This window comes from Ovis aries, chromosome 3 (genome assembly GCF_016772045.2).
Source record: "Ovis aries strain OAR_USU_Benz2616 breed Rambouillet chromosome 3, ARS-UI_Ramb_v3.0, whole genome shotgun sequence".
Taxonomy (NCBI): Eukaryota; Metazoa; Chordata; class Mammalia; order Artiodactyla; family Bovidae; genus Ovis; species Ovis aries.
In genome coordinates, this window is record NC_056056.1 from 135944864 (window position 1) to 135959561 (window position 14698).

At 37.9% G+C, this 14698-nt stretch overlaps 1 protein-coding gene across 1 annotated transcript in view; it reads left to right on the forward strand.

Annotated features, from left to right (window-relative positions):
- The window catches only part of FAM186A (family with sequence similarity 186 member A), a 137163-nt gene that overhangs the window by 22614 nt on the left and 99851 nt on the right, over positions 1-14698 (forward strand). The window contains exon 2 of the mRNA XM_042247322.1: positions 13748-13964. Within this exon, the coding sequence (XP_042103256.1) occupies positions 13748-13964 (217 nt within the window). The remainder of the gene's footprint in view (positions 1-13747; positions 13965-14698) is intronic.

The following is a 14698-nucleotide window of genomic DNA, read 5'->3' on the forward strand; positions in this document are numbered from 1 at the left end:
TCTAACTATCTCATCCTCTGCCACTCCCTTCTCCTTTTGCCTTCAATATTTCCCAGCATCAGGGTCTTTTTCTCTTCACATTAGGTGGACAAAGTATTGGAGTTTCAGCTTCAGCATCAGTTCTTCCAATGAATATTCAGGGTGTGGCACATAGCAAGCCCTTAATAACCTGGTAGCACTTAAAGTGTTTACCATGTTATGTATGGTATAAGTTTATCTATAGATTATCTCATTTAATCCCCAGAATAATTCAACAGGGATAGGTATTACTATTAATCTTATTTCACGGATGAGGAAACTGACAATATGTGAGGCTGGCCTAAAAGTCATGGTTGTTATACATAGTGGGTCCTGGAATCAAATCCAAGTATTCTGTGATTCTACTGCCTTTTAAAAGAAATTAAGGTAAAATTCGCCCTTTTTGGTGTACTGTTCGAGAATTCTGACAAAGACATATAGATGTGTACTCACCACCAAAGTTCAGATTTAAAACAGTTCTAACTCCTTGAAAAATCCCCTTACACCCTTCCATGGCCACCCTTTTCCTGGCTGATAGCCTCCTGAAGCCGTTAGTTTTCTGTGCTTACAGTTTTCCTTTCCTGAATGCCATACAAATGGAATCATACCTTATGTCACATGAATCTATCACTAGCTGAAAGATACTTGAGTTGTTTCTAGTTTGGAGCAATTATGAATAAAGTCACTATAAACATTCCATGTATGAATTCTTTTATAAACATAAGTTTTCATCTCTTGGCTAAATACCTAGAAATGGTATTGCTAGGTCCTGTGGTAGCATACCTTTATAGGAAATTGTCAAACTGTTATCTTAAATGGCTTTACTATTTTGCATTCCCATCAGAAAACTGTAAGAGTTCCAGTTGCTCTTCATCCTTGTCTGTGCTTAGTATTGTCACCATTTATTTAGTTCTTCTTGATTTCTTTCATCAATGGTTTTTTAATTTTCAATGTACAGTTTTCTTGTTAGATTTGTAAATATTTCATGTTTTTAGTGTAATTGCAGATGATAGTTTTATTAAATTTCAAATTCTAATTGTTTATTGCTAGTGTATAGAGGTATGATTTTTGATTTTTATATACTGGCAGCTTTTAAAAGATATATTCCTTTGGGAATTTTTATACAGTTTTTTGTTTAATTTTTGGTTTGTTTTTGGTTTTGTTTGATGTGTGAATGGAAACCTTTTTATTTCTCCTTTTTCAATTAATATTCTTTTATTTCCTCTTTTTACCTGATTGCATTGGGTAGGACCTTGATAAAAGATTGAATAAAAAGGGATCCTCAGAGCAATTTAGGCTTTCACCATTAAGTATAATGTTAGCTGTAAATTTTTTGTAAATGTTCATCAGTTTGGGGAAGCTATCCTTATTACTAATTTGTTATAGAATTAAAAAAAAGTCATGAATGAATGTTGAATTTTGTCAACTGCTTTTTCTGCATCTATTGAGATGATCATATGCTTCTTCTTAGTCTGTTGATATGGTTATTTACACTTATTAGTTTTCCAGTTTTGAAATAGCCTTATGTTCTAATAATAAACCCCACTTGTTCATACTGTACATTGTTTGATCTAATTTCTAATATTTTAAGGATTTTTGTGACTGTGTTCATAAAGAATATTGATATAGTTTATTTTCTTATGTCTTTATCTGGTGCTGGCATCAGGATAAAACTGGCCTCAAAGAATAGGTTGTGAAATGTTTTTCCCACCTCAGATTTCTGGAAGAATTTATGAGCAACTGCTTAGCTTGTAGTGTATTCTTCATCACTTGACCCAGCAAACTCTGTCTCGGTTCTCCTATATATCTGACACATTATTTGTGGCAACTAGATCTTCTGTTTCTTATTGCAATATTTCCAGCACCTAACATCTGGTTACTCCTTTTATATATTAAAACATTTTTATCCAATTTTAATTGTAGTAGAATACACATAACATAAATTTTACCATCCTAATCATTTTTAAGTATACAGTTCAGTACTGCTAAGCATAATCACATTGTCATGCAATCAACATCCAGAACTTCTTCACTCTTTTTTTGCACAGCCCTTGCAGTGAGAGAGTGGAGCCCTAACCACTGGACACTGGGGAATTTCCTCAGAACTTTTTCACCTTCCAATACCGTATTTCCTTCTTCCCTCTCACCTTGGGAAACCACCATTTCACTTATTTCTGTAAATTCAACTAATCTAGATACCTCATATTAGTGAAATCATACAGTATATTTTTAAAAGGTGGACCATTTTTAAAGTCTTTATTGAATTTGTTACAATATTTCTTCTGTTTTTTTATGTTTTGGTTTTTCGGCTGAGAGGCATGTGGGATCTTAGCTCCCCAATCAGGGATGGAACCCATACCCTCTGCATTGGAAGGAGAAATCATAACCACTGGACCACCTAGAGAGTCCCCAGTATTTGTTTTTTATGACTGACTTGTTTCACTTAGCTTAATGTCTTTTTGGGGGGAAGAGTTGCTGTGCTGGGCTTCACTTTGATGACCACACTTCTCTAGTTGTGGTACACAGGCTTAATTGCCCCAACACATGTTCAATCTTAGTTCCTTGAACAGGGATCGAACCAACTTTACCTGCATTTGGAGGCAGATTTTTTTTTTTAACTTTTATTTGCATTCATTTTTTGCAGCATTTATTCCTGGGCCATAAGTTTTTGTTTCTTCAGTTTTGAAGGCAGATTCTTAACCACTGGACTACCAGGGAAGTCCCAGCTTAGCTTAACGTCTTATGGTTTAACCACACGTGTGCTCAGATGCTCAGTCATGTCTGACTCTGCGACCATACGGACTGTAGCCTGCCAGGCTCCTCTGCCCATGGGATTTACTGTTTCAGAATGTCCTTCCTTTTTAAGGCTTAATAATGTTTCATTGTAAATATAGTCTACATTTTGTTATCCATTCAGCTGTCAATGCACACCTGGGTTGCTTCTATCTCTTGGCTATTATGTATAATACTATTATGAACACAGGTGTATGACTATCTGATAGGGTTCCTGTTTTCAGTTATTTGGGGTGTATACTCAGAAGTAGAATTGCTGGATAGTATGGTAATTTTATTTTTAATATTTTGGGGAACTGCATATACAGTTTCCATTGTGGCTGCACCATTTTAGATTCCCACAAATAGTGCACAGGAGTTCCAAATTTTCACATCCTTACCAATATTTGTTCAGTTCAGTTGAGTTCAGTTCAGTCACTCAGTCATGTCCAACTCTTTGCGACCCCATGAATCACAGCACACCAGGCCTTCCTGTCCATCACCAACTCCTGGAGTTCACTCAAACTCACATCCATTGAGTCGGTGATGCCATCCAGCCATCTCATCCTCTGTTGTCCCCTTCTCCTCCTGCCCCTAATCCTTCCCAGCATCAGAGTCTTTTCCAATGAGTCAACTGTTCGCATGAGGTGGCCAAAGTACTGGAGTTTCAGCTTTAGCATCATTCCTTCCAAAGAACATCCAGGACCTATCTCCTTTAGAATGGACTGGTTGGATCTCCTTACAGTCCAAGGGACTCTCAAGAGTCTTCTCCAACACCACAGTTCAAAAGCATCAATTCTTCAGCACTCAGCTTTCTTCACAGTCCAACTCTCACCTCCATACGTGACTACTGGAAAAACCATAGCCTTGACTAGACGGACCTTTGTTGGCAAAGTAATGTCTCTGCTTTTGAATGTGCTATCCAGGTTGGTCATAACTTTCCTTCCAAGGAGTAAGCGTCTTTTAATTTCATGGCTGCAATCACCATCTGCAGTGATTTGGGAGCCTAAAAAAATAAAGTCTGACACTGTTTCCACTTTTTCCCCATCTATCTGCCATGAAGTGATGGGACCAGATGCCATGATCTTCGTTTTCTGAATGTTGAGCTTTAAGTCAACTGTTTCGCTCTCCTCTTTCACTTTCATCAAGGGGCTTTTTAGTTCCTCTTCGCTTTCTGCCATAAGGGTGGTGTCATCTGCATATCTGAGGTTATTGATATTTATCCTGGCAATCTTGATTCCAGCTTGTGCTTCTTCCAGCCCAACGTTTCTCATGATGTGCTCTGCATATAAGTTAAATAAGCAGGGTGACAATATACAGCCTTGACGTACTCCTTTTCCTATTTGGAACCAGTATGTTCCATGTCCAGTTCTAACTGTTGCTTCCTGACCTGCATGTAGGTTTCACAAGAGGCAGGTCAAGTGGTCTGGTATTCCCATCTCTTTCAGAATTTTGCAGTTTATTGTGATCCACACAGTCAAAGGCTTTGGCATAGTCAATCAAGCAGAAATAGATGTTTTTCTGGAACTCTTTCTTTTTCAATGATCCAGCGGATGTTGGCAATTTGATCTCTGGTTCCTCTGCCTTTTCTAAAACCAGCTTGAACATCTGGAAGTTCATGGTTCACGTATTGCTGAAGCCTGGTTTTGAGAATTTTGAGCATTACTTTACTAGCATTTGTTTTTCATAGTAGCCACCTAAGTGGATATGAAGTGATATCTCACTGTGGTATTGATTTGCATTTACCTAATGGATGTGGGTAAAGTAATGCTTTATGCTAGTAGACCTGTAGAAAATTCTTCAAGAGATAGGAATACCAGACCACCTGACCTGCCTCTTGAGAAACCTATATGCAGGTCAGGAAGCAACAGTTAGAACTGGACATGGAACAACAGACTGGTTCCAAATAGGAAAAGGAGTGCGTCAACACTGTATATTGCCACCCTGCTTATTTAGCTTATATGCAGAGCACATCATGAGAAACGCTGGGCTGGAAGAAGCACAAGCTGGAATCAAGACTGCCGGGAGAAATATCAATAACCTCAGATCACACCGCCGTTATGGCAGAAAGCGAAGAGGAACCAAAAAGCCTCTTGATGAAGGTGAAAGAGGAGAATGAAAAAGTTGGCTTAAAGCTCAACATTCAGAAAACAAAGATCATGGCATCTGGTCCCATCACTTCATGGCAGATAGATGGGGAAACAGTGGAAATCATGTCAGACTTTATTTTGGGGGCCTCCTAAATCACTGCAGATGGTGATTGCAGCCATGAAATTAAAAGACGGCTTACTCCTTGGAAGGAAAGTTATGACCAACCTGGATAGCACATTCAAAAGCAGAGACATTACTTTGCCAACAAAGGTCTGTCTAGTCAAGGCTGTGGTTTTTCCAGTAGTCATGTATGGATGTGAGAGTTGGACTGTGAAGAAAGCTGAGTGCTGAAGAACTGATGCTTTTGAACTGTGGTGTTGGAGAAGACTCTTGAGAGTCCCTTGGACTGTAAGGAGATCCAACCAGTCCATTCTAAAGGAGATCAGTCCTGGGTGTTCTTTGGAAGTAATGATGCTGAAGCTGAAACTCCAGTACTTTGGCCACCTCATGCAAAGAGTTGACTCATTGGAAAAGACTGATGCTGGGAGGGATTGGGGGCAGGTGGAAAAGGGGACAGCAGAGGATGAGATGGCTGGATGGCATCACCGACTCAATGGACGTGAGTTTGAGTGAACTCCGGGAGATGGTGATGGACAGGGAGGCCTGGTGTGCTGCAATTCATGGGGTCTCAAAGAGTCGGCCATGACTAAGCAACGGAACTGAACTGAATGGATGTGAGAGTTGGACTGTGAAGAAAGCTGAGCACCAAAGAATTGATGCTTTTGAACTGCGGTGTTGGAGAAGACTCTTGAGAGTCCCTTGGACTGCAAGGAGATCCAACCAGTCCATCCTAAAAAAGACCAGTCCTGGGTGTTCATTGGAAGGGCTGATGCTGAGGCTGAAACTCCAGCACTTTGGCCACCTCATGTGAAGAGTTGACTCATTGGAAAAGACTCTGATGCTGGGAGGGATTGGGGGCAGGAGGAAAAGGGGACAGCAGAGGATGAGATGGCTGGATAGCATCACCAACTGAATGGACGTGAGTTTGAGTGAACTCCGGGAGATGGTGATGGACAGGGAGGCCTGGCGTGCTGCGATTCATGAGGTCGCAAAGAGTCAGACACAACTGAGTGACTGAACTGAACTGAACTGAATGATTAGTGATGTTGAGCTTTTATTCATATGTTTGTTGGCCATTGATGCTGTTGTTGTTGTTCAGTTGCTAAGTTTTGTCCAGCTCTTTGCAACCCCATGGACTACAGCATGTCAGCCTTCCCTGTCCTTCACTATCTCCTGGAGTTTACTCCAACTCATGTCCTTTAAGTTGGTGATGCCATCCAACCATCTCATCCTCTCTTGCCCCTTCTCTTCTTGCCCTCAATCTTTCCCAACACCAGGGTCTTTTCTAATTAGTCAGCTCTTCCCAACTGCTGGCCAAAGTATTGGAGCTTCAGCTTCAGCATCAGAACTTCCAATGAATATTCAGGGTTAATTTCCTTTAGGATTGACTGGTTTGATCTCTTTGCTGTCCAAGGGACCCTCAAGAGTCTTCTCCAGCACCACAATTCAAAAACATCAATTCTTCAGCACTCAGCCTTCTTTATGGTTCAACTCTCACATCCAAACATGACTACTGAAGAAATCATAGCTTTACCTATACGGCCCTTTGTCAGCAAAGTAATGTCTCTGCTTATTAATACACTGTCTAGGTTTGTCATAGCTTTTCTTCCAAGGACCAAGGGTCTTAATTTTGTGGACATTTATACGTCTTTTGAATGTCTATTCAAGTCCTTTTCCCATTTATCAATTGGGTTATTTATTTATTTGATGTGAGTTGTAAGAATTCTTTATATATTGTAGTATTAACCCTTCATTAGATATATGATTTGCAAATTCTTTTTTCCCCACTCCATAGGTTGCCTTTTTACTCTGTGAATTGTGTTCCTTGATGCAGAAAAGTTTTACATTTTGATTTGTTGGCTCAGTGGTGAAGCATCTGCCTGCAACATTCTCTGGGTTGGGAAGATCCCTTGGAGAAGAAAATGGCAACCCATTCCAATATTCTTTCCTGGAAAATTCCATGGACAGGTTCCTGGCGGGCTATAGTCCATGGGGTGGCAAAAGAGTCGGACACGACTTAGCGACTAAACAATCTATTTTTACTTTTGTTGCCTGTACTTTTGGTACCAAATCCAATGTCATGAAGCTTTTCTCTCTATGTTTTCTATGTTTTATAGTTTTAGGTCTTATGCTTAGGTTTTTAAATTCATTTTGAGTTAATATTTGTATATGGTATAAGAGTCCTACTTCGTTCTTGCGTGGGTGTATCCAGTTTTCCCAACATCATTTGTTGACAGATTGGCCTCTCCCATTAAAAAGCCTTGACACTCTTGTCAAAAATTATTTGACCAGGGACTTCCCTAGTGGCCCAATGGCTAAGACTCCACACTCCCAATACAGGGGATCGGGGTTCAACCCCTGGTCAGGGAACTAGATCCCACATCCCCCAACTGAGAGTATGAGTTCCGTGACTATAGATTGTGCATGGTGCAGAGGATCCAAGATTCCGAGTGCCACAACGAAGACCCAGTACAGCTAAATAAACTTTTTTTAAGTTAAAAAAATCTATTTAACTATATGTGTGAAAGTTTGTTTCTGGGCTTTGTATTCTATATGTCTCTTATAATTAAAATGTGCCAGTTAACTACTGTAAATTTATAATAATAATTGAAAATGAGGCGTATGAGATCTCCAACTTCATTCTTCAAGACTGTTTTGGGTATTTGGGGTTCTTTGAGATTCCACATGAATCCTAAAGATGTACTTCTATTTCTGCAAAATCATTGAGGTTTTGCTAAGGAGTGCATTAGCTGTAGATTCGTTCAGTAGCATTGTTTTAACATTGTCTTTTGCCTTCTTGGTTGTTTATTATAAATAATTTTATTCTTTTGATGCTACTGTAAGTAGAATTGTTCTCTTAATTTCCTTTTCAGATTTAAAAAAGTTTTTTATTTAAACATTTTTTATTTAAAAAAAATTATTTATTTATTTGTTTTTGGCTGTGCTGAGTCTTCACTGCTGCATGCGGACTTTCTCTAGCTGCGATGCACAGGCTTCTCATTGTAGCGGCTTCTCTTGTTTGGAGCACAGACTCTAGGGTGCATGGTCTCAAGTAACTGGGATGCTAGGGCTTAGTTGCCCTGCAGCATGTGGAATCGTCCCCAAGCCAGGGATCAAACCTGTGTCCCCTGCGTTGTCAGGCAAATTCTTAACCACTGAACTACCAGGGAAGTTCACATTGATTTTTTAAATTCAATTTATTTCAACTAAACTAAAAGAAAAAGTTCACCCACTTTTCACACCATCCCTACCGCCACCTCTGGCAACAATCAAATTCTTCTCTGTAGCTATGAACTTAGTTTTATTTTAGATTTCACATGTAAGAAAGATCACATGGTATTTCTCTTCCTCTGACTTATTCCTTTTAATGTAATGCCCTCAAAGTCCATCCATGTTGTTGCAAATGGAAAACCTTTATCTTTTTCTACAGATGAATACTATTTCATTGTATATTTGTGTAGGTGTATATAATACACATATACTTATCTGTTCATTATTGATGGGTGCTTGGATCCTTTCCATATTTTGGCTATTGTAAATAATGCTACAGTGAACGTGGGAATACATATTTGTTTTCTAATTACTATTTTTGTTTTTTATAGCTAAATACCCAAAAGCGGAATTCCTGGATCATTATTGTATTTCTATTTTTAATTTTTTGAGGAACCTCCGTTTTGTTTTCCATAGTTATTGTTACTCAGTCACTAAGTCATGTTTGACTCCGCGACCCCATGGACTGCAGCACACCAGGCTCCTCTGTCCTCCACTATCTCCCGGAGTTTTCTCAAATTCATTTCCATTGTGTTGATGACGTTATCTAGCCATCTCATCTCCTGCTGCCCCCTTCTTTTGCCTTCCGTCTTTCCCAGCACCAGGGTCCCCAGTGAATCAGCTCTTAGCACCAGGTGGCCAAAGTATTGGCGCTTCAGCTTTTTTTTCCATAGTGACTGCACCAATTTACCCCACTAACAATGCATGAGGATTTCCTTTTCTTCACATCCTTGCTAATACTAACAAGTGTTATTATTTTCAATCTTTTTGATAATAGTCATTCTAACAGGTGTGTGGTACATTTCATTGTGATTTTGATTTGCATTTTCCTGATGATTAAGGACAGTAATTATCTTCTTATGTACCCATTGAACATCTATATGTCTTTGTTGGAAAAATGTCTATGTAGATCTTCTGTCCATATTTTAATCAGATTGTTTGGGTTTTTGCTATTGAGTTGTATGAGTTCTTTATATATTTTGAATATTACCCCCTTGTCAGACATATGATTTGCAAATATTTCCCCCCACTAAGTAGATTGCTTTTTCATTTTGTTGATGGTTTCCTTTGCTGTGAAGAAGCTTTTTAGTTTGATGCAGTCCTACTTGCTTATTTTTGCTTTTGTTACCTTTGCTATTGGTGTGAAATCCAAAAAATTATCACCAAGAACAATGTCAAGGAGATTACTGCCTATGTGTTTTCTTCTGGAATTTTTATAGTTTGAGGTCTTACATTCAAGTTTTTCATCCATTTTGGGTTAATTTTTATGCACGGTATAAGATAGCAATCCCCAGTTTCTTTCTTCTGTATGTGGCTGCCCAGTTTTTCCAGCACCATGTATTGAAAAGACTGTCGTTTCCCCAGTGTATATTCTTGGCTGCTTTGTTGTAAATTTACCGTATGTGTGTATGGGTTTATTTCTGGACTTTCCTTTCTATTCCACTGATCTGTGGGTCTGTTTTTATGCCAATATCATGTGTTTTAATTTCTATAACTTTGTACTATTGTTTGAAATCAAGGAGCTCCAGCTTTGTTCTTCTCAGTATTACTTTAGCTATTTAGAGTCTCTTATGATTCCATACAAATTTTAGGGCTTTTTGTTCTATTTCTATAAAAAATGTTATTAGAATTTTGAAAATGATTGCTTTCTATGTGTAGACTGCTTTGGTGGTATGAATATTTTAATTCTTAGGAGAATTAACAATATTAATTTCTTCATTTCTTTCATTTATGTCTTTCATTTCCAATATATAGGTCTTTCACCTCAGTTAAATTTATTGCCAGTTTTTTTTTTTATGCCATTGTAAATGGGATTGTTTTCTTAATTTCTCTTTCTGATAGTTCATTACTAGCATGCAGAAAATTAAACATATCTATTCATTTATTAGGCTGGGTCAAGTCTTAGCTTTGCAGGATCTTTGTTGTGCCATGTGGAATCTTTTGTTGTAGTGCATGGACTTTCTAGTTGTGGCATGTGGGCTGTAGAGTGCGCAGGCTCAGTAACTGTGGGGCATGGGCTAGGTTGCGCTGTGTCATGTGGGAGCTTAGCTCCCCGATCAGGAATCAAATGCATGTCCTTGCATTACAAGGAGGGTAACTACTGTACCACCAGGGAAGTCCCAGAAAATTAAACATGTTTTTTTGTGTGTGTGATTTTGTATCCTGCAACTATGCTAAATTCATTTATTTCTCCTAACAGGTTTGGGGTGTGTGTGTGTGTGTGTAAGCTTTAGAGTTTTCAACATATAAGATCATATCATCTGCAAACATTTTTTTTTCTTTTCCAATTTTGATTTTTTAAAATTTATTTTTCTCCTGAATTACTCTGGCTAGGACTTCCAGTAATATGTTGAATAGAACTGATGAGAGTTGGAATCCTTTACTTGTTCCTAATCTTAGAGGAATAACTTTCAGATTTTCACCTTTCAGTATGATGTTAGCTGTGGGCTTGTCATATATGACATTTATTATATTGAAGTATTTTCCCTTTACACCTACTTTGGTGAGAGCTTTCATCATGAAAGGGTGTTGAATTTTGTTGCATGCTTTTTCTGTATCAGTTGAGGTGATCATATGATTTTTTTTCCTTCATTTTGTTAATTTGGTGTATTTCATTCATTGATTTTCACATGTTGAACCATTTTTGTATTCCTGGAATAAATCCCACATGTTTGTGGTATCTAATTCTATTAATAAGGTGCTAATCCTATTTAGTATTTTGTTGAGGATTTTTGCAACAAAATTTATAGAGATGTTGATCTGTAGTGTTTTGGTTTTTTTTTTTGCAATATCTTTATCCATCTTGGTATGAGGGTAATTCTGGCCACAAAGAATGAATTGAGAAGAGTTCTTTTCCATTCTGTGGGAGAATATATGAGAAGTTGGTAATACTTTTTCCTTAATCACCATGTTATGTGTTAGTTTGTAATGTTATTCTTCATCACTTGTCTTATCAAACTTTGTCTCTGTTCTGCATTTCTGACTTAATTTACTGCAACTGCATTACCTATTTCTGACTGCAGTAATTCTAGCACCTAACATTTGATTACTCTTTTGGCATGGCGATTTGGCTTGCAAAATCCCAATCTCACTGCTATTGTAAGGAGTGTAGAAGAAGTTAGGTTTATCTAAAGCCAAATTGAGAAAGTAATTGATAAAGTTGGAAAGATGGAGCAGTGGTTCTACATCTATCAGATTTATTATGCCTTTTAAAAATATTTTTAACTTCCCTTTTGTTCCTCTGAAGTGAACTTCATAGATAAAATATCTATACTCATACTTGAAGAAATTATTATATGAAGGTAAATAAAAGTGCTAAATTTAATAACATGCATTTCAATGTGTAAATTCTAAGTCAAACTTCAATAGAAGACATTACAAAGAGGTAGCAGAGGCTTGCATCTTTATGCAGAATTAAAATAAACATGAAAGCTATGAATATAGGCTGAAACAAATGCAGGTTTATTGCAGTGACACTACATACTATTAGCAATGGTGCATTGTTGGTTGGTACTATGGTGAACATTTTATTGGTGAATGGTGAAATTTTATTGGCAAAATCCTAAAGAACATTTTCCTTTGATTCGCATAATATTTGCATTCCTGGAAATTTCAGTAAGCAATTAAACTTGGTAGGAACTCACTTTCCATTTATACTTTAAAAAGAGTAAGTTTCTAGGCTCAGGTAATTATAAACATTTTATGTAACCTATGTGAATATCCCATTGGACAGTGAAAATTTATGCAGGATGAGCCAATTCTTAAATATGTATACTGTCCATTGCACATAGGGTGGGCTGGCACAACTTAGCATCCTTTACTAAGTACAATGTCTTCCTTTCCATTCCTTGTTACAACCAAAAGTGCTTCTTTTCTTTGGCAGACATTGTGACTTTTTTTTTTTTTTAAAGCTTATATATTTATCTTCATTTTTTGGCTATGGTGGGTCTTCATTGCTGTGCATGGGCTTTCTCTAGTTGCAGTGGTGGGGTGGGGGTTCTACTCTCTGTTGCAATGTGTGGGCTTCTGATTGCACTGGCTTCTCTTCTTGTGGGGCATGGGCTCCAGGCATACAGGCTTCAGTAGGTGCAGCACATAGGTTCTATAATTGCAACTCACGGGCTCTAAAGCACTGGCTCAGTAGAAGGCTTGAGGGCTTAGTTGCTCTGCAGCATGTGTGATTTTTCTGGGACCAGGGATTGCACTGGTGTCCCTTGCCTTGCAATGCAGATTCTTAACCACTGAACCACCAGGGTAGTCCACCTCTCTCTCTCTCTTTTTTTTTTTTGGCTGAGCTGGGTCTCTTTTGCTTTACGTGGGCTTTCTCCAGTTGTGTGAGCGGGGTCTACTCTTTGTTGCAGTGCTCAGGCTTCTCTTGCAGCCGAGCACAGGCTCTAGGAGCACGGGCTTCAGTAATTGTAGAACCTGGGCTCAGTAGTTGCAGTTCCAGGGCTCTGGAGTAGGGGTTCAGTAGCTGTGGTGCATGAGCTTAGTTGATCTGCTGCATGTGGACTATTCCTGGACCCAACATCGAACCCATGTCCCCTGCATAAGCAGGCAGATTCCTACCCACTGTATCACCAGGAAGTCCCATACATTTCTAAATGCCAGATATGAGGCAATAATTACCCCCACCGAGAACTACTAGGATAAAGTGATGAACAGAAGAAATTTACTGATAGATTCTTGAGGAGGGGAAATAATGAAATAAAAATCATGTTGTGGAATATTCCAATAGCTGCTTTCCAGGTGTAAGGGTTAATTTTTTTTAAAGTAATTTCCTTTAATTAGTTTATTTACAGCAGCCATAGTCTATAAGGCATTTCACACATGTTACATGTCTCAGATCAACTGTGAACTTAGCATCTCCATTATTTTACAGATGAGTCATGATTGTAGAAAATAATTTTTTAAAGAGTTATCTTTTTAAAAACAATTTTAATTTATTTTTCAGCTGTGCTGGGTCTTCGTTGCTATGAGGGCTTTCTCTAGTTGCAGCAAGAGGAGGGCTATTCTCTAGTTTCAGGCTTCTCATTGAGGTGGCTTCTCTTGTGGAACATGGGCTCTACAGAGAGGGGACTTCAGTAGTTGTGGTATACGGGCTTACTGCCCTATGGCATGTGGAATATTCCCAGACCAGGGATCGAACCCATGTCCCCTACATTGGCCGGCAGATTCTTAACCACTGGATCACCAGGGAAGTCCACTAAAAGTCATTTTAAGGAGGGAGCTAGAGTTAGAATCCAGATATAATTTCAAACCAAATATTTTTTTCATTATATCATAGAAATTCTAGGATGAAGGCAGAGAAAAAAAAATTAAGAGGAAAATCTTAGACTTACAGAAAGATTAGAATTAAAAAGCTTTTGATTAGAGAGCTTTATAGTGACTATCACTGACATTCTGGGAAGAAAGGTGATCAAATCTTATTGTCAAACAGGATTTATTACTATAATCCCCCTTTTTATTCTTATAGTATCTTAATATGCAGCTGACAGACATAATGCAAAATGTGAAGCGTATAATAAATCGCTATACTATGAATGAGAATATGCATGCTGGAAGGAAAATGTCCCTTATAGAACATAAGAAACGGAGAGGAAGCTTGCTGGAGAAAATAGTTGCTTGTGCTAAGACTGCTGAAATTAAAGACAAGACTCTTGCCTACATTCTGGCCTGGTTGGAAGAATGGAGTAAGTTTCCAGAAGTGATTTAAAGTTAATGAAAAACCTACAGAACAGAATTATAAGTAAATTTTGAAGGATTAGAAGACTAAAGAAGGAAAAGCTAAGATGGTTAAACAGTTGCTCTCTGTTTCAGGAAGAATAAAATAAGGAAAACAAATTTGCTCACTTAGCATGCTCCTGCCCAGTGTCTTAATGCTTCCTAGTCCCTTGCCTGAAACATTTTCTACCAGGTAGCCACATGGTTTATTCTCTGCTTATACCTCACTTTATTTATTTATTTATTTATTTATTTTTTAATATACCTCACTTTAAAATGAGGTGTTCTCTGACCATCCCCATTCTCTACACCCTGGCACTGGCTGTTATTCTTTACAATTTTTTATGTATAGCTTTTCTTATCATCTGGCACAGTTTATAATTAATAATTAATATTTTTTAAAATTTTGTTTGTTTCCTTTCGCTAGAATATAAATAGTAATAAAATCAGGGAATTTGTTTTATTCAATGCTGTGTCTTCAGCATCTAGAACAGTATATGACAGAGGAGACTCTAGTTGAATGAAAGAATGAATAAGAATACAAAAAAGAGAAATTTCATTTAGTGACAAGAAATCTCATATAACAAGGGTTATGAAATACTAGAAAACTTACCAAGGGAGTTAATTGGGGTTTTAATCCCCAGTATTAAAGCATATAATCACATTTTAGATCTTTATCCTTGATATCAGATAATTAAACCAA